The sequence below is a fragment of the Chionomys nivalis genome, chromosome X (genome assembly GCF_950005125.1).
Source record: "Chionomys nivalis chromosome X, mChiNiv1.1, whole genome shotgun sequence".
NCBI classification, from domain to species: domain Eukaryota; kingdom Metazoa; phylum Chordata; class Mammalia; order Rodentia; family Cricetidae; genus Chionomys; species Chionomys nivalis.
The window spans coordinates 90,096,069-90,121,759 of NC_080112.1; the positions used below are offsets into that span (position 1 = coordinate 90,096,069).

The window sequence follows — 25,691 nt, forward strand, 5'->3', positions numbered from 1 at the left end:
TAAACGTGTCAAAAGAGCTCTGTGTCCTAAAGCAACCACAATAGTCTCACATTCACAGAGAACTTCCCCATCCTCTCTAATTTTAACCTCACTGAGGAGTTTCCATGGATGTCTGGCATGTCTTCTCACAAGACTCAAGGCAGCCTGGGTTCCTGGCCAGCTGCTACATTAGGAGAATACAGAGTTGAAGCAGTGGCTTGGGTGATTGTTCCAGGGAGGGTGGGAAAAATGGACTTGGCAAACTCAGATTGAGAAGATGCCGAGGGTACACATCGTGGGCACAGGGTACAGAAACACATAAAACAGCAGGTGAGAGGGAGGACTGAGGGAGAGCCAGGGAACCGGATTTGGGGCTATAATCAACACTATGGAGATTGAGGAAGAAGGGGCTAAAGTGTTAACCTGTTCGGCATCAGAGTGGCTGGTGATGATTTAGACTTGTGCTCTTGTTAAGATAGCCCATTCTCAGGCACTTCTCAAATGTACCTACATCTTGTTTTATTCCACTGCCACCAGCATTCTTCTTAAGGGCTATCACTTGTCAATCTTTCTATGTCCCTCACTACTAAATTTATTTGGCTTTTTGTTTTGTTTTGTTCTAAAGATAAGTTATGCTATATCATCTCTCTACCATATAATATATCAGATTCTTCCTTTCCAGTAGTAAAGGAAGATGTCTTGTGTACAATCATTAATATGTTTGACACTCTCCAATATTTTTAATCAGTTGGACTCTGTTGATGAAGTTTAAGCTTATATAATAGTTAAGATGTTATACATTTGAGTGAAGTCTACGACGGTAAAATATGTGTACACTTACGGTTAATAGGATAAGATACATATGCACCCAGGCATTTCCCAGAGTGCTCTGATATTGGACTATCAAATTATTTGAAAAACATTTGATCGAAGGATGAAGATTGTATGCCTATGACAACGCAGTTTCTTTGTAGTGGGTGTTGGTTGCCTTATCCAGCATGTTCAAAAGGAAGAAACTTTGACCACATATCAAATCGAGATGGGGTGACCTCTTGTAGTTTGTCTTTCACTCATTCCTTTATGACTATATGGCTTTTTAAATTCCTTGGAAGTTTCTTTATTCCCAAGGCAGCAAGTTTCCAGAGGCAGTGTTCTACTCTTTAAGTCTTTTAATATCTACCAGCGGACCACAGACGTTTTGGCAAAGGACAGAGGCAGCTTGCTAATACCAGGCTAGTGTTACCAAATTGCTTCAATGTGAATCCTGACTTGGAGCAGGGTCACCGGGTAAAACTAAATCAGATCAAATTAAAACTCCTGAAAGCTCATGAGGCAACATAAAAGCTCATTGTATGAAGGAGAATAATCGAGAAAATATACTGCCCATATGATGCTTTTACAAAATACTGTTTTGTAGGCAATAGAAGGCAAGAGATAGATTAGATATATTCAAGGCACTTAATTTAGTTCTGCATCAGCCTCAGTGTCCTTGAGAAGATGGGTGCCTGCCTATGTGAGTGTTCTCTCTGCTAGTATAATAATTTGTTCACTCTACACATAGCTGTTAATGTGACTCAATGGTGGAGCACATGCCTGGCATGCACATGGCCTGGGTTTGAACCCGAGTAACAAGAGAAAAAGAAAATGAATAACAACAAAAGATATATTTTCTATTCTCTGGGAGCCTTGATGATAATATTAAAACACAGATAAGGCAGGACAGTTAGAGGGAAATCGCCAGCTCCACTAGACCTGCTTCTTGTCTTCCTGTAAAGCAATGAGAAAACAATGGATTAAAAAACTCCCTGTGAATGCCTGAGGCAAGTGATTAGCTTGGGGTGCCCTAAATCTAATTTTGTATATAGCTATCTTTAAAAAATCAGTTTGAAAGACACCCACAGTTGTTGGAAGGAGGGAAGTGATGCCGTCACGTGGTATTCATTTGTAGGGATCATATTTTCCTGAGTCAGAAGAGGTTATGGGATCTGCCAAATTCTTGGGAATGGGTTCAAATTCTTACAGAAGTGCAGTGGAAAAGATGATTGATTTAGCTCAAGAGGATTTGCCTTGTTTGTTTTCAAAGTACTTTTCTGCTGTTCTTTCTCCTATTTCTTATAATTTTTAATGATTCCGTGTGTGTGTGTGTGTGTGTGTGTGTGTGTGTGTGTAAAAGAGAAAGGTAGAGGGGGGAGTGAGAGGAAGAGAGAGAGAGAGACTGACTGACTGACTCATATAGTCAAGGTTGGTCTTGAACACTTGTTCCTCTATCCTCAGTCTTTGAAGTGTGGGGATTACAGGTAGGCCTGCATCATGATACTTGGATAAGATTCTCCTTTGAAAATGTGTCCTGAATAGGGATGACTTGATACCCTTATGGTGACTTAGCCAAACAAATAAATAGTTAAGAAGCATTCATAGAGAGACAAAAATGGATGGACTGAGGATAAGGTGGACCAAAGATGAAGGCAAGGGAAAATAATGGGTTAAGGAGACAAATTGAGAGAATATGGGCTAGAGGAAAGTAAAGGAAGGGAAATATCTTTGACAAGTTTTGAGAACTAGTGCTTACTAAGAAAACTTAAATGGATGGAATGATTTCTTCTATTCACTGGATAACCAGAGGGATTTAGGTTGAAATGATGGATTTACTTGGCTTCTTCTGGGAACTCATGGGTACAGGACTTGATTAGAAACTCAGAATGACTAATCTGTGGTTTTGAAAACTCATTTTCCACATGAAGACCCAAGCCACTCTTGTGGATTTGGAAACTCATCATTTCCTTGAACACTGAAGGCATCAAAAATAAATCATCTAGGATTCTATGAGAAGTGTACATGTTTTGTGATCCGCCATAAACACACACACATACACACACACACACACACACACACAGCATGTTCTTAGTTCTTATCCCCCATAGTTATGACTAGACAATATTCTAGGGCCCTATTTAAGACCTTATTTTATTTAACACTCTTAGATATGGCTCATTGTTGAATCTGAAAAGTGAACTCCTAGGTTTATGAACTATGGAATTTAAAGACCTGTAGAGATCATCATAAATTCATTATCTGTCTAGTTTAGTGTTTTTTTTATTTTTAACTTCTTAAAACTTTGTGGGAGAAAGAATTCCTAAGCAGTGAAACAGTTTGAGGTGAAAGACCAAAGGGTATATGAGAAGCAAAAGTATTGTTATGTAACAATGATGTATCTGTTTTATAGAAAGATAGACATCATGGTAGGTGTAGTAGAGTATACCTGTGATCCTAGCCTTCTGGCAGGAGGATCTTAAGTTTGAGGTCAGCTTGGGCAGTTTAGAAAAACTCTTGTCTCAGACAAACAAACGAGTGGTGTAATGTGGACATCCATTTCTCTCAGAGAAACATCAGAAATAAGAAGAGATGAATACAGACAGAGCTCTGTTTTGTATAGAATTCTAAAACACACATATACAATAGAGGAGATAGGTGATTCAACCAATCCATAGGAGTGACCCCCTAAGTGTCTCCACAAAACATTAGAATTCTGGAATACAGTTTGAAGTTTTGATTTTTGTTTTTTTTTTTGTTGTTTTGTTTTGTTTTTGTCTCTAAATACCATGCTGTCACTAAACAGTAAATAGTTTTGCTTTTTTGAGGCCATTGTAGGGATGGTTGCAATTGTTTATACTCAGTCATAATGGCTGGAAGGCAGCTGTCAACACTTTGTGGCCTGGCATAGTAGTGGCCATTTTGTTTTGCTGGTTCCTGAACTTCCCCTCCTCATTTGTTTGCTAACAAACCAAGACTCTGAGGCAGAGAATGGGGAAGTTGTCATTCTTAGCCAACTGAGGACTAGAACTGAAGTCTCCTCATTGCCTCTGTGTTCCTTTATCTTTCACTGTGCTGTCAAGTAGAGGTTTTCATGTGTATATATGATGGAAAATGGGATGGGGAGAAAGAGTAGACAAGGTCTTTTGTTTCTTCATTTAAAGGTCTTTGTCAGAGGCAAAGTATTTCTTTGTCATAAAGTAGAAGCCCTCTCCCCACAAACAATAGCATTTTTAAGGAAATATTGTTATTGTAGATATTCAATGATTCTTTCTAATTTTATCTTCAATAAACAGTTTTGCTCTATACATTTACACTTAGTTCCTTCTTTGCATAAACTATTTGAAGCTTAATGTTTATCTGATTATTTTTTATTAAATGGTTTATCCTCTGGGTCGGTCACTAAGACAATGAGAAGCACATTAAGGTTATTTGTGATGAACATTCACAACTGAGACCATTAGAACCTGTCTGACTTGGTAATGACTTTCTTCCCTAAAGAAGAAGGAAAACAAAACAAAACAAAACACCAAGGACGTTTTATAGCAGATGCTCTTCCATGCACTTTCCGTGTTATCTCATTTGATCCTGATAAAGGAACAGGCTACATTATTGCTGTACCTATATTATTGACTAGTGAGTAATAAAGGCTTGGGAGAAATCAAAACTGAAGGTCAGAATGATTTAAGCACCTTTTCCTTAAGTTGCAGAGATCTTAAATGAGAATGCCAGGATAGGGACTCAGGCATTATGAGAACTTAGGACATTAGATTGCTACTACCTGTATGTTCTTACATAAGAAAGAAGCAGCAATATTTCCAAAGGCCTTGAAAGATAAAATTGGGGGGTCTACTGTTGCAATTAGTAATCTAATATTTGAGGAGCTTAACAGCATAGATAACTGTAAGAGAGAGGCAGCGAAGACAAGAGAGGTCACCATGATAAAGGTAAGTAAGATATATAAAATCTAGGATAGTAATGAAGGTAAAGCGCATGAATTGTGGTACTTAGAGATGAGCTACAAAATGTGGAGTATGTAACTTAGAAGATGGCTGAGTTAGTAAATTACATTCATAAAGCCCTGCATGGGCAGCATTCAAGAATTGTCACTTTCCATTGTGACATACCTAGGGGTTAAGCGCTTCCCAGGTGCTTGTAGTGTTTATGGTGTTTGCTATAATCTTCCCTTGACAAGAAGAAAGAGGTATGAGAGCAATAATGGTATTTATTTTTCTTAACTTGCTCTGCAGAATTTGTCTAAACTATATGCCTGTTTTCACTAAACTCAGAAAACATCCTCATCCCATGTTGGTTTTCTCATCCAGAGGGTTGGCTTAGTGACTCCTCTTTCTGGGAGTGCTTTTCATAGGATATTTACTTTTCCTTTTTGAGAAAGGCAGGGCATAGGGAAATTGGCGTGACGCTGGGTTGCTTGCTTTTTAGTTTTCAGAGCTTACATTGCTGTATTTCACTATCAAGGCAAGAACGGCATGCTGTCTATGTTTAATTGCCTTTAAGTATAACTGCTGTAAGCCTTCGTAATTATAGTTCACATTCTCTACATTAGCATAGAACTGCTCCCTTAGGATTTTCAGCATGATTTACAAATAATACATTCAACTCTAAATAGCTCAGGAACATTATGGAACCCCAAAGGTGAAGGATAAAGAACGATCCCCCCCCCCCAGTACTGAATGCCTAGCAAATAGCAAGGCAGAGGCTTCCCTGCTCCAAATGTCTTCCTTGTGCTAGTCCAAAAAGAAACATTTAAGCATATTGAGAGGCAGGATATGATGACTTATTTGTTTATTTTATATCCTAGGAAATGATCTTAAATAGCAAAACATCTAGACTTAAATCTGCCTCTGTTGGGTTGCATGCAGTGCTAGATTGAACAAGGCCTGTCTTGGAAGGAAATGTCAGTAAAACATTGAAACAGTTTACCAAGTTTTGCCTTCTCATGGCCAAAGGAGATGCATAGGTCTGGAGGCAGGAAGATAGAAGATGGGTTTCCCTTCCCCACGGAGAAAGCTAAGGAATTCGAACATGGAAAGAGGATGATTTGAAACAAATATTGTTTCCCCACCAGAGCAAAATTGTGATGGAGACTCATTGCCGTGAAGGAGATAACTGGTTTCGGCACTGAGAAGTCCTGATGGGTCCTGTTGGCTTCATCAAAGCCATGTGGACAATGCTGGTACAATGAGCAACTTGTTATATTGCCGCTACCCACTGAAGTCACTCAAGGCTTAGGAATTACCCATAGTCAAATGACTGGGTTTAGTTTTTTAGTACAGATTAACAATAATACTTTAACTCTTAATCTTAGGGGTGAAGATTATCCTCGAAGGGAATGGTAATGGCAGCTGTCCCTCACTTGGGAGGATTTCTATTTTAGAAAGAGGCTACAAGTTGGTCTCCTAGGATTGGCTGATGCTGGACAGGTGTTGTGAGAAGCAGAGTCTGTTCTTTTGCAAGCAAACTGCTAAGACTGCCTGCCCATTTCCCAGTTCTCTTGAATGAGATAGTATGACTATCTCATTTAAGGCTCTCTAATCACTTCCTCCCTCATTGTTGCTGAGCCAGGGTTTGGCTTGCAAGTTAAACGGGCACAGAGAACTCACATTCTTATTTTCAGTTGTCTCAACTTTTTCTTTGGTATATTAGACTTGCAAATCTGGAGAATCATGTTTTACTCAATCATTCACTGAGATATAGGCTGATTCATTTGAGTATTTAGGGATCCTTGGTTTCAGAATAAAAGTAAAAATTGTACAATAATCAACCTCAACATGGGAAATAAGTCCCAAATCATTTGTTGTTTTTTTAATAAAAAATATGTGAGATACTGCTGGTCCTGAAACCAAAAGGCATTTGTACCATCACATGGCATAACCAATTAGAGAAGCAGCAGTTTTCCAAGCAAACCAATGGGTTATTTTGGATCATAACTAGGGCTATTTTACTGAAAGACTTCTCTGGCTTCTTTATATCTTTAGTAGCCCCTTTCTACAGCCCCATTATAAGAAAGGAGACAGTATTTTAAAGGGCTATGGGCTGGTGAAAAGTCTCAGTAGGTAAAGGGATTGTCACCAAATCTGACAACCTCAGTTTGACACCTGGAAACCAAATGGTGGAAGGAGAGAGAAAATCTAAGCTCACAAGTTGTCTCCTGACTTCTATGTACCCACTGAGGCATGTGGGCATGTGACCACATATATATATATATATATATATATATATATATATATATATATGCATGAGCATGTGTCTCTCCTCTCAATCTCTCCCTCTCTCCACCCCCCCCCACACACACACACAAATAAGCAATGTAAAGACAAAGAGGTAGGCTTCTTTACCAGGTAAAACTGAACATTGTTCTTTTTTTCTCCTCCCACCCTTTTAGCATTTATTAAGTTGGAGAACTAAAATGAAACATACTTTGCCTCAGGCATCCTCATTTATAGTAAAGAGCAGAGGTGAGGGCAACCAGAAGTGGGGAACTGACGATCTTGATGTCTAAGGTATTGTTTTGAGGGGCATAGCCTTGGGGAAGACAAGCCTTTTTGGGAAGGAGGAAGGGTTCAAGAGAGGCTCCTCTCTTCCTTCCCATTATTTGTACAAAATACACATGGCAACCAGCTGCGTCTTCCAAGGGTTCGTCTCATGGTTTGTTCTTTTTGAAATAGGAGGAAATCTCAGAAAAAGGCTGGATTTGGGGGTTTCGTAACTGACTCTGTTGCCATCTTTTCTTTCCATTTACAAATCTGCCACCCTGCATTTTCAGCTGAAAAAGAAGCAAGTGTACGTCGATAAGGTGGAGAAGATGCAGCAGGCCCTAGTGCAGCTCCAGGCAGCCTGTGAGAAACGCGAGCAGCTGGAGCACCGACTCCGGACCCGTTTGGAGAGGGAACTGGAATCCCTGAGAATTCAGCAGGTACTGTGCGACTTCCTGGGGATGGCCAGTGATGATAGATCAGTGGAATGATTCTGCCCCAGTCTGTCTTCCCGAACCATGATGTTTATTAGGGTTACTTACAGAAATACTGGTGAGAGGCTACTTACAGAAGTACAGGTGAGCCGGGCGGTGGTGGCGCACGCCTTTAGTCCCAGCACTTGGGAGGCAGAGGCAGGCAGATCTCTGTGAGTTCGAGACCAGCCTGGTCTACAAGAGCTAGTTCCAGGAGAGGCTCCAAAACCACAGAGAAACCCTGTCTCGAAAAACCAAAATAAATAAATAAATAAATAAATAAATAAATAAATAAATAAATAAGATTTAAAAAAAAGAAGTACAGGTGACTCCAGTGTAGCTGAAAAGCTTGCCCCAGTGTGGATGATGACTCACTACAGCTGAATCGCTAAAGATCCCTGCCCAACTTTCTGGCTGCTCTGCTAATCACTACTTTTTTCTCTCTCCAGCAATTGTTACTGCTTATGTAACTCCAGAGTGTGGGGAGGGGACTTTGGATTCTTCTGTTAGGTATCTTAGCCCTGGAAATATGGTTTACTTCTTTACTCCTTGAGGCTCGTAAATTCCGTTTATTCCTGAGTCTTCCTTACCGGGTATGGGATGAAGGAAAGGAGAAAAGAAATGTCATTATTCCTGGGCGTTAATTAATTAATTAATTAATTTTACTTGGTGTTTGGCAAAACACTAATGGCATTTAAATGCTTTCTCATCTTTACATTTTCACCATCTCCCTGTGTTACTGCAGAAGGCTTTGCCAGGGTAAACACAAAGCTACCTATTTCCTTAGCTTCCTCTGCCAGCAAAATCCATCATTGTATCTTACACCTTTGACTTTTCACTTGAACCAGAAGAAGAGATCCTACAGGAAGTAAAATAGCTACACACCTAGATCCTTGGGTGGTTTTGGATCTTGGACAGATCTTCTGTTTTGTTTTAGTTTGAGACCAGGTCTCATGTCATCCCAGCTGGCCTACAGCCCAGTCTGTGCAGGTATGCACTACCACGTCCAGCTGGAAGTGCTCCTTAGACATCTTCTGGTCATACTACTTACTGATTTAGAGGAGGATAAAAATCAAGACCCCCCCTCTCCACATAAAATATTGCACAACTCACCAAAGATCTCATAAATTAGGAACAGTTTTAGAATCAAATCATAGGTTTAATTTTTTTCATTTCCCTTGCACTTTACTGTCAAGTGAAGGTTGCTGTTTTTATTTCATTGATCTAATTTCTTATGTTGTTTTTATTTCATTAATCTAATTTCTTAACAACATTGCAATTGATAAGGTAGATTCCTTTTCTGATCAAGGGAGGTTCATATTGCAAGTCCATGTCCTATGCAGATCTAAATTCTACTTCCTTGTTTTGAATCAGTATTTAAGCTCGAGGTTGGGATTAACTTAGTGATGGAACACTTTACCAGTGCTCACAGCACAGAAAGAGGAACCTTAGGTTGTTTGTGGCCTGGAGAGAAGGCTCCATGATAGAGTGCCTGCCTGGCATGCGTAAATCTAAGTTAGATCTCTACCACTATGCAAACAGGTAGACAGACGAACAAAATACCTTGGGCAAACTTGTCCTTATAAAATAAAAGCTCAAAATTGGATTTGGTAGGAGAACTTTGTCAGGGGGTTCCTGAGTTTAAGGCCAGCCAAGGCTACAGAGTAAGATCTTGTCTTAGAAAGTCATCACTATTAAGTAAAGAGATATAAATAAGTAAATCATAAATGATGTTCACATGGACTTTGGACACTGTGGTTGTTGTTTCACTAATTCGAAGGGTCCTGCTGTCTCCCTCCACAGCGCCAGGGCAACTCGCAGCCTGCTAATGCTTCAGAATACAATGCTGCTGCGCTGATGGAGCTCCTTCGCGAAAAGGAGGAGAGAATTCTTGCCCTGGAAGCAGATATGACAAAATGGGAGCAGAAGTACTTGGAAGAGAATGTGATGAGACATTTTGCTCTGGATGCTGCTGCAACTGTGGCTGCGCAGAGGTAAGTAGTGGGTAGGAGGACCCCTAGTTAAAAAGACGAGGATGGGAAAACCAGGTATGGTAATTCATGCAGAGATTACCCGGTCTTTCGTCTCCTTCCATACTCTTTTCCCCACACCCCCCGCCCCAGTTTCTCTCAAATATATTTTCTTTCTTTCAATTATACAAGGACTGGATGACTTTGAGGACAGAGGTTAAAGGACTTAAAAATGTTTACTCTATGGACGTTTTGGAATCATAGTTGAGTTGACTTTAGTGAGCTGGAGCAATGCAGGTGGGCTTGGCTATGTATTTGGACATGTTGCCCACTATTAGCCAGGTGTGCATGCTGTTTAGTCTCAGCACCAAAGTGAAATCCCCTCCTGAGAAATTCCACTCGGAAAGCAAATGTCACTCGGGAGTAGCTGCTGCTATTTGATAGCTCTGGCTCTTCCTGGGGATGTGGCGAATATGAGTCCATCACTGCCCTTTGAGAAGGTCTATATTTGAAGACCACATTCTTTGTATTCCTGAGCTCATCACATAATAAGGAGTCTCATTCTGTCTGGTATCAGAGAAAAAAATGGCAAAAGAAAATGTTATTTCTGGTTTCTTAGGCACCTTCTTTGTATATTATTTTTAAAAAAAATGATTAACTTTTTAGGAAACAATTGCTCTTCACTAGTTTCGTTATGTTGCTACTCTTCATAACTATTAGCTGGGAAAGAAACAACGCAGTTATAATCTGGTGATGGCTTAGGTTGTAATAATGGACAGAGCCTGAGCATAGAGTTGAGTGTTGAAAATGGTGTAGAGTATATTGCACCCAAACAGGCTTCCTCCAGAACGTTAATAAAAACAGCAGGGTTTTTTTTGCATTCTTCCAAACATGGTACATCAGTAGAGTCCAGCACTTGCTAGACATTGGGCAGTGATCAGGGTGCCCAGTGGATCATGTGCGCTGTGGTCTGGCACATTCTCAACCTGCTCGTGATTCTCCATGAGCACTTCTTTTCTCCTCCATGTGATCATCCTGTTTCCAGATAACCTTATACCTTTGATGGACTGAAGCTGTCTTTGGCTTAATCTTGAGGTCTTCATGAGCCGAAGCTTCCCTGGCTTTGTCTCCTGAGAAAAGCATGCTCAGTCAAAGCCAATGTCATAGTTGTGGCCAAGGAAACTCCAGCTGTGTCAGAAGATGGTCACAAGGCTTGGGGGCAGATTTGAAGCAGAATGTAGTGTCAGATTACCAAGTAGCTCCCAAAGAAGTGCAGCATTTGTTCAGAGCTATTTGTGAAAGACGGATGCTGAAAACCTAGTAATGGTGAGCCAGGGAGATAGATGCAGGGGAACATTGTCAGCTTTATACAGATGCCTTGGGATGATATAGCTCGTAATGGTGCAGGGCATGAGAAAGTGTTTGAAGGCAGTATCTTGGGACTGACTACAGATGGTCTCCAGGGCAAAGTACAGGATAGCTAGAAAGATGCTTGGCAGGAGGGGTCATTATATTAAGACAAAACGCTCACTCCTACTCTCCTGTCTTGAAGACACTATGTAGTGAGAGAATTCCTTTACAGACCTATATGCAAAATATGTTGGCTTCTATGAATTATATTTGGCTTAAGTTGAATTGCTTTATATTACTATGTGGTAAGTGTTCAGGTAACCACTGGATTCAGCAAAATATGTATGATTATCATTTAATATTCTAAAACTCAGTCTGTTCTCTGTGTTCCTAGCTAGTAGGAACACCTTCTACCAGCAGCAAACGTTCCAAATTTGGAATGTTTATAACTCATCCAGACAACAGGATAGAACAAGAGGGAGACTGTACTGAAAGTGCTGTGACATAAATGAGTTACACTAGATGATTCCTCCAAGTCCTTCTGTGCTGGATTTGAAAGACAGGATCGTTCTACTTTGCTATGCAAAGTGGTTCCCTCTTCTTCATTCTTCATTCGATGACGAATTTGGGGAGAAACAGCCAGAAAACGTTACATCTTAACTTATAGGCTTTTCTATCTTCCTTGCCCAAATCTCTCCACATTCCTTCTCTATTTGTTACCCTCCCACCATCCAGCCTAAAGGTAGACATGAAGAGTCTGTCCTGTGATCACTTTCTGTTGTGGAAAACTTTATATATATATATATTCAATACAATTTGTAAATGCCTGGAATACTGGCTGCATATGAAAAGTGCTCAAAATTTAATTAAGAAAGGAAAGAAGAAAAATGGGGAGGGACAAAGAAGGAAGGAAGGAAAGGAGGTGGAGAGGGATTTTTTCTAAATGTGTAACTTATATTGATAAATTTAATTAGTAGTACATTTTAAGACACTGCCTGGTGTTTGCATATTCTATCAGCATCTCAATTTAAAATATTCTAAACTTCACAGGTCTATAACAGGTAGCTCACAGGTAAGCAACATGTGTCACAATTTAGTCACCCTATTTGAATGATGTCAATAGCAGAAATGACAGAGTATTTTTTTCAGCTAAAATGTTAGTCAACACAGTAATAAATTAATCAACTTCAAGTGTATGATTTGAATTTTGGAAAATGAATACAACAGTGGAGCTTCTACCAAAATCAAAATAGGAGGCACATTCTCACATGACCTTGTGTCCCTTAAACTTGATGCCTTCCTCCCTAGACAATGAGTCATCTGGTTCTTGTCATAGAATTACTAACTCCTTTCCTAGAGTGTCAATATAAAAGGAGTCGTATTGTGTTTACACTTTTTGTTTTACTTCTTGTGCTCAGCATAATTATTTTGAGCCTTCCCAGTTGATGAATGTATTAATAGCCCAGGCCTTTTTATTTCTGTGTAATGTGCCATGCAATGGATATAGCATAGATTATTTATCCATCCACCTGATGATGGCTATTTGGATTATTTCCAGTTTGGGACTTGTAGTTATAATGAATTGCAAATTGTAATGTAAGAGTAAAAAGAATTTATTTTCTTGGGTTAGAAGGCATACTAGGGTGATCTGTTTATACCCCTTCTAGTACTTTGATTCTGACTAACTTTTTGTCAAGGGGAAGTTGTTGATACAATGACTTCAAGCAGGAATAGGGGACTAGAAGTGTCCAGGAGTAGACAGTGACCCTGAGCAGTAGTGTACATAGGTAAATGTATTCAGTGAAAAGGAAGGAAAGAGGGTGAGAAAGAAAGAATATATTGAAGGCTCATGGCTTCTCTAAAAAGGTAATTTAATTTTTTCTTATTTAAAATAAGTACCTAAGGTAGTGGCAGCACAACACCAGTACACAAGAGGGCCAGGGAGAAAGTCTATGAGTTCAAAGCCAGCCTAGGCTTAAAAGACAATGTATAAAATAAAATAGTTTTTTACATTTAATAATTTTTGTATCCAAATAATATTAGAAAATATCTTTTATTGGTCAAAAATAAGCAGTGCTCTTCTGAGGATTTTACATTTGTTGCTTATCCTTAGATGCTGTCATGCATTCTCGTCTCAGGCCCAGAGGAATTATAGCATCTCTAAATCTAAACAAAAGGGCACAAAAATCAGGATTTAAATCAACATTTTCTCACCTTACCGGTCTCTGAGATGCGGGGAACTTGGTATCATTAGCTGTTCAATAAAGAAAGTATTAATTGAGGCTATTACCTAGGCACCTGGAAGCATTTTGAATAATCGCACCATCATTCCCTGCAGTCAGCCTCGGAGTTAATGTGTCTCTAGAGAATCTAGGTGCTTAATATGATAAATGGAAATCCCTACCAAGAAGTTCTTGTGCATTCCCTGAAGACCAGATTTGGCAATACAGATTTTGAGTTCAAGCTCATAAATGGTGAATTTATGCCTGAAGAGCAGCTAAAAAAAAAGATAATACGATAACAACCCATCAACCATGAATTATCCTGTTATGTTGGATTTACTGAATTGGGTTGTTAACTGTACTTGGAATGTTCAGAAAAGGAGGAAGTAAAGAGAGCTCAGGAAGAAGACACATACTACACATGGCTTTTCTCAGCTTCTATATTCTGCTTCTCACTCTGTATTCTGCTACAGTTACCTGGTTTTCTACCATGACTTCTGAAATAAGAAAAATGATGTAATAGTTGTTTTGACATTTCTGAAATTAAACTGAAAATCTCCAGTAACTTACTGGATATTGTCTTATGGCCATTCTCAAGGCAAATGCACATCAATAGCTCTGAAATCTAAAGTCATCGGTACTTTCCAAACACTCTCCTTGTTTTCCTATGACAACCAACAGTAGTCCATGATTTGAATTACAAATGTAATTATCATTTATTCTTTCATCTCCCTAATGCTATCTCATTGACATCGTCTCCCAAGTTCAATCACATCCATCTTCTACAGACTGTTCCCATTTCCCCTTCTGCATTACGGTTTGTGTTTTCATTATCGCCTGATGGGATTACTTCAATCACCTTCCTTACTGTTCTCTTGATTCAAGTACCTCTCTCTTCTGGTCCAACCATCACAGTTCCGCAACAGATAATACTATTGTCGTAAAGCCTGACACACGTCCTTTCCTTCTCCAGAAAAAGCTCTAGCAATTTTCAGTGCCTACTAAAGTCCAGACTCATTCCTGTAGTGGTTAATTATTTATCTTTTGTCTTCCCTTGCAAGTTTCCTGCAGCCAGGGACTAATCATTTCCACGTGTTTCTCTTCTCTGGCCTCTCACAATGTTCCACTTATGGTAACATTCTTGTATTAAATAAGCAGCAGAATGCTACCCAGACGAAAATATGAAGCATATTTATTGATTGATTTTTTTAAAAATAATTTTTGTATTTACTGAATTTTTAAAATTTCTTTTATTTTTATAAAAAGAAAACAAACTATCTTTTCTCATTTTACATACCAATTCCAGTTCCCACTCCCTCCCCTCCTCCCATCTCACCTACCCCCCTACTCCACCCCCATCCACTCCTCAGAGAGGGTAAGGCACATTGCTTTGCGGAAGGTCCAAGGCCCTCCCTACTATATCTAGGCTGAGCAAGGTATCCGTCCAAAGAAAATAGGTTCCCAAAAGGTCAGTACAAACAGTAGGGGTAAATCCAGGTGCCACTGCCAGTGGCCCTGCAATCTGCCCTAGCCATACAACTGTCACCCACATTCAGATGGACTAGTTTAGACCTATGCTTGGACCTATGCCAGTACTTTACCTGTCTGGCTGGAGTTTGTGAGCTCCAGTTAGCTCAGGCAGACTGTTTCAGTGGGTGTCCCCATCAGGGTCTTGACCTTTTGCTCATATTCTCACTTCTTTTACTCTTCGCCTGGACTTTGGGAGCTCAGCCCAGGGCTCCTCTGTTTCCTTCAGTTCCTGGATGAAGGTTCTATGGTGATATTTAAGATATTCATCAGTCTGACTACAGGGCAAGGCCAATTTGGGCACCATCTCCTCTATTGCTTAGGGTCTTATCTGGGGTATCCTTGTGAATTCTTGGGAATTTCTCTAGTGCCTTTCTTGCTAGCCTAATAATAGCTCCCTTAATCAAAAAATCTCTTTCCTTGCTCTCATCTCTGTCCTTCCCCCATGTCAACTATCCTGTTCCCTCAAGTTCTCCTCTACCCTCCCCTTTTCCCCTCCTCTTCCCCTTCTGCCCTCCCTTCTTCCCCACCCCCATACTCCCAATTTTGTCAGACGATCTTATCTATTTCCCATTTTCAGGTGGATCCATTTTTTTCCCTTAGGGTTTTCTTTGTTATTCAGCTTCTCTAGGATCATGAACTATAGGCTCACTATCCTTTGCTTTATAGCTAGTATCCTGATTTTAAGAAACTATTTTTGATCTTTTGAGATGGGGTCTCACTATGTGACCTTGCCTGGCCTAAAACTTGTACAGCTGGTCTTGGAGTGATCACCTTGCCTCAGCATCCCAAAGGGCTAGGATTATAGGCATGAATCACCATACTTGAAGTTTAAATGTCCACTAAGTATTTTAAATAGGACTGGGCTGTGGTGGCCCACACCTTTAATCCTAGTACTCAGGCGACGGAGGCGGGTGGATTGCTGTCTTCTACAGAGCGAGTTCCAGAACAGCAAAGGCTACACATAGAGAAACCCTATCTTGAAAAAAAAAGTATTTTAATTAGGAAATCATGAGTGACAATCTCAAAAGTACGAAAGTTTGGATTATGCTATGAAAGAAAAGAAGAAGAGAGATAATTTGGGGGATATTGACAAACATCCTTTTATTTGAGACTTTGAGATGATAGTATATCTGGTTCTGATGCCTGTGTTGTGCATACTGTTTTCAGACTGCAACCAGTATCTTCTGAAATTCTGGAGGGCAATCGGAGAGTACTGGAAGTTGTTCCTTCAAACACTGTGCTAGGTTGCATTTGCAGAGCCATTGGCTTCATAGCTCTGGTCTTCTACAAGGAAGATTGATGCTGCAGGCTGTCCTGGCAGCCCTGTCGGAATTCACTAAGTGCCCCACATTTTCAGGCTCCATTCCTGAGGAGTTCACAGTGTCCATATCAATTAACCAGCCGGTCTCTGTGTACCCAAACTGGTCTTTTATGCAATGAAAGTGGCAGTAGGCCAGCACTATTTCCCCGAGTGACAAACTGGACGTTCAAGCCCCCAGTGTCTGTAGACACCACACACTTTTCAGGAGGCTTGGCTCTAAAGTGTTAGCCTTCAGTTTCCCTTGGCACTCTGTTAGTTCAGGAATGGGCTCCAGGATTACACCAAGGGGTAGAATGTCTTAAAGTCATAATACCCACTTTTTGTTATTCTCTTTCTACCTCTGCTCTTCTCAATATTAAAAAAAAAATTGTTGAGTGCATTTATTGTGCCTGATGGTATATGTTTTTACCTGATAATTTTGTTTTACATGAAGTAGAAGGAAATGTCATTTTTGTTGCCTTTTTGCATATGAGGAAGAATAAGCATAAAACATGTAACTGACTTTGGGAGATCCGAAAGTTTGTTAGTGGCAGAGTATTTGTGGAAGTTTAGACGTGATCCTGGGCCTGTCTATAGTAAAAGCCTTGATATCAAGTACATAGTGCTGTTTTCTCTCAGACAATCCAGTGAGATTGTGAACAAGTGAATTGCACTGAAGGAATATAGAATTTGGGGATGTTGAAATAGCTTGGATTTGGCAAATGATGAGATCAACTCTATCCCTCCTTCTTGCCAATTCCAATGAATGGTGTCAACTCTGCAAGTGAGCTCTAGGCTTTGGGATAGCAGTGGCTTTTGCAGAGGCCTCCCGAACTTCCCCAAGCTGGACGTTAACTTACTATCTGTTGACTCCTCTGTTATTATATTGTACCCAACATGTACTCATCATAATCTTAATGCCAATAAAATATAGCTATCTAGTTTCCAGCAGATAATATACCTAGGATATGGGAGGAGTACGGTGAAGCAGGGCCAGTTCATCATTCTTCGTCTATTGTCCCAATGTCCTGTTAATCTTTGTAATCCCATATGTCTTCCCTCAATCATAATACCCATCTCTTTCCCTTGGTCCACATCTCTAGTTCTCTGTCTTTTCTTCCCCTCCCCATCTCTGCTTCTGCCATTCTCTCCTATGCACACATGTTTCTCCACAATAAGAGTCGATGATTAATGGCCTGAGACAATTTCAGGCGGAACCTGATGACCCTTTTCCCAGCTGGCGCTCTGGCAAGAGAATAGTTACTTAGTTGGTATAAGCTCATGCATTCGGTGATAGAATAGTTCTGATGTAGATTAGATAAAGAACCAAATAGCACCGAATCAAGGCCCCTTTTGTTAGTTCCTGTGCCCAAACTGTGCCTGTTATTTGTTTCTTACTCTCATATGTAAATGCTATTCAACTGTCACAAATCCTACCCAGCAACCCTCCAATTTCTTCCAAAGTTTAACCTTTCCACTATGTGACTGTCAGAAGAATAAAGTGGAAAGTGTGCCGATTCCTCTTGCTCTTTGGGGACCTAAAATGCTGAATAAGACGGCCGCTAGAAAATTGGGGGAGATGTGCTTATCCAGTTCCATATAGCCAGTGTATACATATTTAACCAAATCCCCACTTCGGCAGCCATGTCCATGCCAGGGTCTGCTACCCTGAAATCTTCCTTGCTGAAAGCTCATTCCAGTAAGTCCCTCAGAAACCAACCGTTCCTATTGAGATTCAGTTCAGTTTAAAATCTTTCAGCAAAACATCCACTGACTTAGGATAGAGAATGACATCTATTCATTCTGATACCTTTTCATCATCATCACTGCCCATTTTCCTCCACAGAGACACAACGGTCATTAGCCACTCTCCTAACACCAGCTATGACACAGCCTTAGAGGCCCGCATCCAGAAGGAAGAGGAAGAAATTCTGATGGCCAACAAGCGTTGCATGGACATGGAAGGAAGGTAAAATCTGGATGTGGACCCAGATGGATTGAGAAGTTGAAGTTGAGACCAGCTAGATCAATAGAGAAGGACAAGAAAGTTTATTCATAAGTAATGAACTAGATTGTGTTGTCCCCTCCCCGTTTCCCTCCCGCTAATCGATTATCTAAGGTTTGATGTGATGACCATTATAATGAACATTCAACTATGCAATTCCAAGTAGGGTTGCTTTCCCTGGATTTTGTAATTATTTTCGTTTGCGTTCTGCTAGATCCGATTTTTGACATTCCTACTGAGGTGTTCTTCATAACACTACAGCTCAATTCTATAATAGAGCCGATTTCTCAACAAAACATCTGTTCACACTGAGAGTGTCATTTACATTTTACCTGAAGGTCATGTATTATTAGTAGAATGCTCCATTTTCTCACTGAATGTACTGTTACTATGGAAGAGCTCCTTCAGCAAAGAACAACATCTTAGATCTATAGCCTTTCTGTTTGCTGATATTTGACTTTGATTTTCTGATGTGCAGCAGAAGTTCTTATATGTCCGCTTGCATCTCCTTAGCCATCCATAGAATGTGTTATTTTTTTTCTTTAAAGCTCTAACGTACTGACCCTTCCTTCCAACTCAGACAACACTTAGTAGAAAAGATGATGGGAATGCAAATCCACTTAGGCAGTGAGATCAGAACACAGAGGTAGCAACCACGTTTCTGTATGTACTTTCTCTCGCCTTTTAGGATTAAGACGCTCCATGCCCAGATTATTGAAAAGGATGCTATGATCAAAGTGCTGCAGCAGCGCTCCAGGAAAGAGCCAAGTAAGACAGAGCAGCTGTCATCCATGAGGCCAGCAAAGTCTCTGATGTCCATCTCCAATGCTGGATCAGGCCTGCTTGCCCACTCCTCTACCCTGACTGGTACTCCCATCATGGAGGAGAAGCGAGATGATAAAAACTGGAAGGGGAGCCTAGGTAATGAAAATAAAAGCAAACAAGGGAAGTGCACAGTGATGTACTTAGAAAATGCCTCGCCTGTGTTACACACAGCAAGGAGAAGAGACAATGGTTCAGGTTCTAGAGAGGAGAATTCAGGGTTACTTTTGGCCCCGATGGAACAAGCTACATGCCCAGGAACTCTGAAGTCTCATGGGGAGAATATTAACTGAGGCCAAAGCCTGAAAAGAAAAATGAGAATCCTGAGTTCCTTGCGGATGGGAAGGAAGACAACTTGAATTTTATGTAAAAAAAAAAAAAAAATTCAGATTTGGCTTTTGCCACATGGGAACTTTGTTGAAATCCGAAATGGCCTTCATCTCAGGCAAAATTCAAAATTACAGCATTGCTGTGTTCCTTCCTTTTATACAGAAAGGGGACCCAAAGTTCTCTTTAAGCTAATGGGGTCAGGTAGTAGCTTTTGTTTCAACATGAGAACAGAATGTGCTTTTATGTTCAATTCCTGTCTGTTTCATCCCCTCTAATTAAAGCCTCAGAGTCCCATAGATACTGAGACATTTTTTTTGACCCCGAGGAAGCAAACAAATATATATTTCAAATCTTTTGTTGTTTTTATTGCCTTTCCTGGTTCTCTGACTCTTGCAGTATCCTTTAGTTTGAGTAAGCATTCTGGGAGCCATTGTCATGGTTGGCACTGTAGTTTACACAATGAAAAGCACCCTCGTGGGTATCCATACAGATTCCCCATATTCCTGGGTTATTTTCAGCTCTCTGGTAATATGGGGCATTAATATTACTGGAAGAGAATAGAACTCTGATGAGTTGCTCTGCCATAATCACCAATGGGGAGAAAATTGATCAGGTACCAAGGACACACACAGGTTTAATATGTTGTGTTGAGACTTTGATAACGAAGACGAGAAGGAATCCTCTAAGTCCAAAACCAACCTTTAGTTATGGTGGGAAATGTAGCATCCCAGAGGTTCACTAGAAGTAAAAACAGTTTTCAAAGAAAAATGTCATATATTTTCTTTTCCTGAACAAGGGTGAATAGTTAATCCGTGTCTGGATAGGAATCACCTACTTTTCTCTTGTCCCTCACTTCATCTGTAGGCATTCTTCTGGGTGGAGACTATCGTGCTGAGTCTGTCCCATCCACACCTTCACCTGTGCCTCCTTCGACTCCCCTGCTCTCGGCTCACTCGAAGACAGGCAGTCGCGACTGCAGCACCCAAACAGAACGTGGATCGGAACCAACCAAAACCGCAGCTGTTACTCCCATCTCTGTTCCGGTTGCTGTTCCAGTTGCTGCTGCTGCCGCCCCTGCTGCTGCCATCACTGCAAGTGCTGCCACCAACACTGCCACAGCTGCCACCAACACCACTATCATGGTAGCTGCTGCTCCAGTTGCTGTTGCTGCTGCTGCTGCTCCAGCTGCTGCTGTTGCCACTGCCCCATCTCCAGCAAATGCTGCTGCTCTTGCTGCTGCTGCCTCTCCAGCTGCGCCTGTCTCTCCAGCTGCTCCTGTCTCTTCAGCTGTTGCTGCTCAGATTCCAGCTGCTTCAACTCTTACTTCTGCTACTGTTTCTCCCGCTCCTTCTGCTGCTACTGTCGCTACTGCAGCTAATGCAGCAGCAGCTGTTGCTGCTGCTGCTGCTACTGCTGTTCAGGTTGCTCCAGCTGCTTCGGCTCCGGTTCCAGCTCCCGCTCCGATTCCGGCTCCAGCAACGGCTCAGGCTTCTGCTCCGACTCCGACTCAGGCATCAACTCCAGCTCCGACTACAGTTCCTACTCCAGCTCCGACTCCAACTCCAGCTTTGGTTCAGGCTGAGGGTCCTGCAAGTCCAGGTACCAGCTGTGGACCACGCCGGTTGTCCACACCAAATCTGATGTGCAACCCAGACAAGCCAGGTAATTCCAATTTATCTTCTGGTTTTGTTCTCAGATGTAGATCTATTAGTTGGTGCCTGCCATTTTGACAGAGTTGAATGTTTCATGATCTAATGGGGATTGGTCAGAGAAGAGACAAAAAGAGCTTCTGGAAATGCTTTCTCCCATTCACTAAAATAAAAATGGTCATGAGTGGCCATTTTACCAGTAAAGTAAATGATGCCGATGTACCTAGTGGCAAGTCACACTTAGAAATTAGTTTTGTGGTGGTTCTTCCCGTTGTTTGGTGAAAGCTCTTTTTTTTTCTTTTTTATTGTCTCTAATTCTTTTCTACCCTCTCATTTCCATTTAGATGGGCCTGTTTTCCATTCCAGCACTCTGGAAAGAAAAGCACCCATTCAGATCCTGAGTCAAGAACCTGATGCAGAGATGGTGGAATATCTCATCTAAACAGCATACTCAAGAGCTGAAGTTATCAGCAAGAGTTCTTTTGATCGTTTTTCCCTTTTGTTTGTTTAATCTGGGGTGATGATGGGGTTGGGAGGTGGGTATGATTTTTTAAAGGGACTTTTTATTGGACTCTTGTAGTACTTAATACCATGATAATTCCAGTCTATTTTGGAATACATAGGGAGTACCTCAAGATGATAGGTTAAACAGAATGTGCTCTAGAACTAATTGCTGGCATTGATCTAAATCATGGACTCTTAACTGGTAGCGATGTCCATTGATTTCAGATGCTTCAATTTGTTTTGATGTTTTCCAATTTGAGGTCATTTTTCATTGAAGAATACAGCATGTGTGGAAGGCAGTTTGTAACACGTAGTTCAGAAGTGGAAATCTGGAGAGAATTTGAAGATTTGCTGCTTTGTCTAGTGACTACCTAGACAACAGTCAAAGAAAGATCTTTCTTTAAGCTGAGAAAAGAAAGCGTTTTAGGAGCTTTGGAAGCTGGAGAAAAGGAAGAGAGTATTGGGGTTAAGAAGGGAACTGGACCAATTTTCTCTCCCAGTTGCCAGTTACCCTGCCCCTTCATACTAATGGTATTTATCTTCATTTCAATGGTGCTTTGGAAGTGGATTCTTTTGGTTCCCTCCTGGAGGTTCATCCATTCATATATATACTCTGGAATAATTTATGCATTTGGATAATTAATATATTGCTTTCAGATGGTAGGAGAGTAAATGAACAGAGTGATGCATGACTTCCTCTCTCATGGGGGGTCTGATGTTAGAAGCTTTAATGGAGGGCTTCATGAGATGCTGCATGCAGACTTTTGTGGTCAAGATATAGTCATGAGCACAGCTCAGTCACCTTAAATTTGACCAGTTGACTGACATAGCCTTTATTTCTTCCACAAGGCAGATTCACTGACTGGTTCCCCAGTCTTTGTTTGCCAATACTTTGCAAAATGAGGAAACATCTTTTTTGGACAGGTTGAATGTGTTGAATTTCTGGCTAATACTTTGAACTATTTCAGTTTTGTTTTCCCAAATTAGCATGTGTCTTCAAAGGCACATGCAACTGTCACCTCCATGGAAATAACATAAGCAGTCCAAAGTGCCAGGCTGCAGTCAGGAGAGAGGTTGATTGCAGCAATCTCCTCAACTACCTCTTCTCACTGCCAGTGACTCCATCTTGGAAACCCCTTAGGACGCAGCTGGGAATGTATACATGGGCGGGACCAAACAGGGAGCCTTACCATAGGGCTGCCTCTAAGGACACAGAAGGTGTCAGTTGTCACAGGTCCTTGTCCTTAGTCTCTGCCCTTCATAAGGTGACATAACTTCAGATAGTATCATTAAGGTCTGTTTTCAGGGGTATAGCGAGGGTAAGGGGAGGGGGACTATTAAGTATAAGGGGTAGAGGTTTAGTGATATGTTAAGTTAGAAATCAGATTGATAGAAGAGTAGCCTATATATTATGCCATGGACTTCAGTGATGGGAAGGAACTTTATCTAGCAATGTAGCTCTACATTCTAACTTTAGTGATGAGGAATCTGAGACTTGGAGAAGTTCAGTGACTTTTTCAAGATCACACAGCATATCTGTCTGCTCTGCCAATTACATACCTATTTTGAGAAGTGATTATCTATAAAAAAAGAGCCTGTTTTGAAGAAAAGGCATCTTTCTAGTCTAGGGTATGCCTACTTTATGAAAATCTCCTTGGTTTGACTAGATTGTTTGGGGTGATTTCTCCGTCTTGTCTCTGCTGGAGTGTCTTGTATGGAACTGTTCTTTTTCTCATCCCATTTCATCATTGAGCTACATGAAATGCACCCCTAAGACATCAACTCAACTGTTTTTCCCTATAAAATCATGTGTTTGGGGTCATTTTATGTATTGCTCTGTGAGTACAAGATTGCTCTATTTACCTGTATTCTTGTGTAGTTCCTAATTACCTTCCAAAGGATTTATTTGTGTGTGTGTGTGTGTGTGAAGGAAATACAACAACTATTAACTAGTTTTTTCACATTATTAATAACAAAATGGTCATCCAGCCCATCAGTCCTCAGTTAAAGAGTGAACGCCAAATAGAAACATGAAAGTGCAGTCCTGTGAATAATGCTCATTCACACCATTTTTCTGTTGCAAGGAAATAAAACTTGAGACACTAGAAGAATCAGGCAGCAAGCACCAGGAAAGCAACTTTCTGCCCAAGCTAATGAATGAAAATAAAAAACTTTTCATGTTCTCTCCTGATGACAACTCTTTGCTAGAATTTGGGCTGACTCTGGGAGCCATGATTCCAGTCACATTCTGTGAAGTGACAGATATGGTACCTTCTTCACTGTATGGCAACTATCTCTTTAAAATCATGTGTTTGGGGAAAGAAGGAAGTCCTTGAGGAAGTACTATTTGGAACTTTCCAGAACCTTTCTGGCCCATCACACTAGAGGCAGTCCTGCTCAGTATTCAGGCCCAGGCAACTTGCTAGAAGGACAGTGTACGTCTAAGAAATGGAAGAAGATTGTGCTGGTATAGTCTGTTTATGGACCGTACAGTCTCCACCTCTTGAGAAAATTTCTACTAGGTATAAGTTTAAAAATTAAGTTATATGGGAAAATCTCAAATTGGCCACCTCTTCCCATTTATATGGATGTAGCATTTGGAGCCTCTTCTTGGACTTGCTCCTATTTACAGTAAAATGTATGCATTTTCCTGGCACCCTAGAAGAAGAGGGGGCATTTGTTGTCTTAACTTTTACTGTCTGATGGTCTATGAGGATCTTATTATTCATTTGTTACCCGCAATGTCCCATGTCCAGCAGAATTTCATTTGATTGAACTATACTTGATACAAAACTGTTAACATTGTTGAGGAAGTAAACTCAACTTGAACTTCCTTTGAAAGTCATGTATTGTGACTGTTGTCTTAATGAAGGTTTTCCTTTCAGTGTTGCCTTTGAGCTGCAGGGTGATGGGGTGGTAGAAACTTGAAGCATCTGCCATGATCTGTGACAGGAAATATAGCAAGATACCTGTCTTGTTCTCTTCTTCCTTTTGCACTGTTGAGTGGCTCTGACAAACTGATTCCCAAGCTACTTTTTATGAAGAATCTAAATAATGTGGCAGCTTAAAGTATAGATGTATGTGCTAACTTTAATAAATGCTCATGTCTGTTAGCTGTACATCTATTATCTTAAATGCTCATTTATACATGGAATATGTTACTGAAAAATGTGTTTCTTTTTCCAAGGAAATACTTTCAAAGGGAGGTATTGGCTGTGAGTTCATTGTTACCAATTTTTGTCTGCCACAATCTTTAGAAATTCTTCTTCCAAGTGCCACCATTGACAGTAGGAGAAAGGTTGGAAACATGGACATTTTCTTCTGGTAGCAAGGGCAGGTTACACGAAGTGTTCAAACCTCCTCCTGACCTACTTTGTTATCAATGGCATGTGTTTAATAAAATGGCTAGATGGGGTTGGCAGATAGTTCGAGAAGAATTACTTTTGGTTTAATATATGTGGTCTCATAGTGGTTGTGATTCTATTCTGTAATCATGAGTGGTAGATCAAATAAAGTTAAGCAGGTTAAATCCACTTTGTGCCTATCTTTTCACTGACAATAAAGTTAGCTGTTTGAAAATGAAGCACCGTGTGGAAAATGCTTTGGTGTCTACTGAGTATAGGCCTTATGTGCTTAGTAATTACTTTCAACTCAGTACACAGTGAAATTGTCTTGCACCAGCAACAGAATTTGCATTTGCTCAAAGTATGGGAAGTGATTAAAAAGTCTCCAGATAACATAACAGGCAGCATGTGCTAGTCAGTCTTTTTATTTACAAATACAATATATAATAAAAAGTTTTGCACCTTTTTGTTTCCTGGTTCTGGAGGATATAATGACGGCCACCCAAAGCCAATAATTAATTGGAGGTTAGCATTTTGGAAACACCATATGCACACACTTTGGGATTCCTTTTGTAACAATAGTAGTTGTGCCAATTAAACCATTTTGGTTGAGAAAGCTTGTTATAAAGGCAAATAACACCCATGCACATACTGTTGGCACTAGGAGGAGTCAGTGGGTTTAAACAAGAGCATATTAAACAGGGAGGGAAAAGTGGTGGGGCAGTATGGGGCGTGTTGGCAAGGAGGAAGTGAAGGGGGATTTGATGAAAACACCTAGTCATATATTCGTTTAAATAGTAAAAATAAATCAATTAGGGGAAAAGCCACATCAGTTGGGTCATCACTAAAAATGATAAGGCTACCCTTATACAGTCTTCTGTGCTTCATGTTTACTAGTGAGTTTGG

The 25,691-nt window shown here is 40.5% G+C and overlaps 1 protein-coding gene across 3 annotated transcripts in view; it reads left to right on the forward strand.

Annotated features, from left to right (window-relative positions):
- Positions 1-24,993, forward strand: part of Amot (angiomotin) — a 76,884-nt gene extending 51,891 nt beyond the window's left edge. For all 3 annotated transcript variants that reach the window (XM_057759636.1, XM_057759634.1, XM_057759635.1), the window contains 6 exons: positions 7,577-7,726; positions 9,563-9,753; positions 17,978-18,100; positions 18,825-19,057; positions 20,153-20,950; positions 21,282-24,993. In XM_057759636.1, coding sequence (XP_057615619.1) covers positions 7,577-7,726; positions 9,563-9,753; positions 17,978-18,100; positions 18,825-19,057; positions 20,153-20,950; positions 21,282-21,379 — 1,593 coding nt within the window. In that variant the 3' untranslated portion in view covers positions 21,380-24,993. The remainder of the gene's footprint in view (positions 1-7,576; positions 7,727-9,562; positions 9,754-17,977; positions 18,101-18,824; positions 19,058-20,152; positions 20,951-21,281) is intronic.
- Positions 24,994-25,691: the final 698 nt, after the last annotated feature.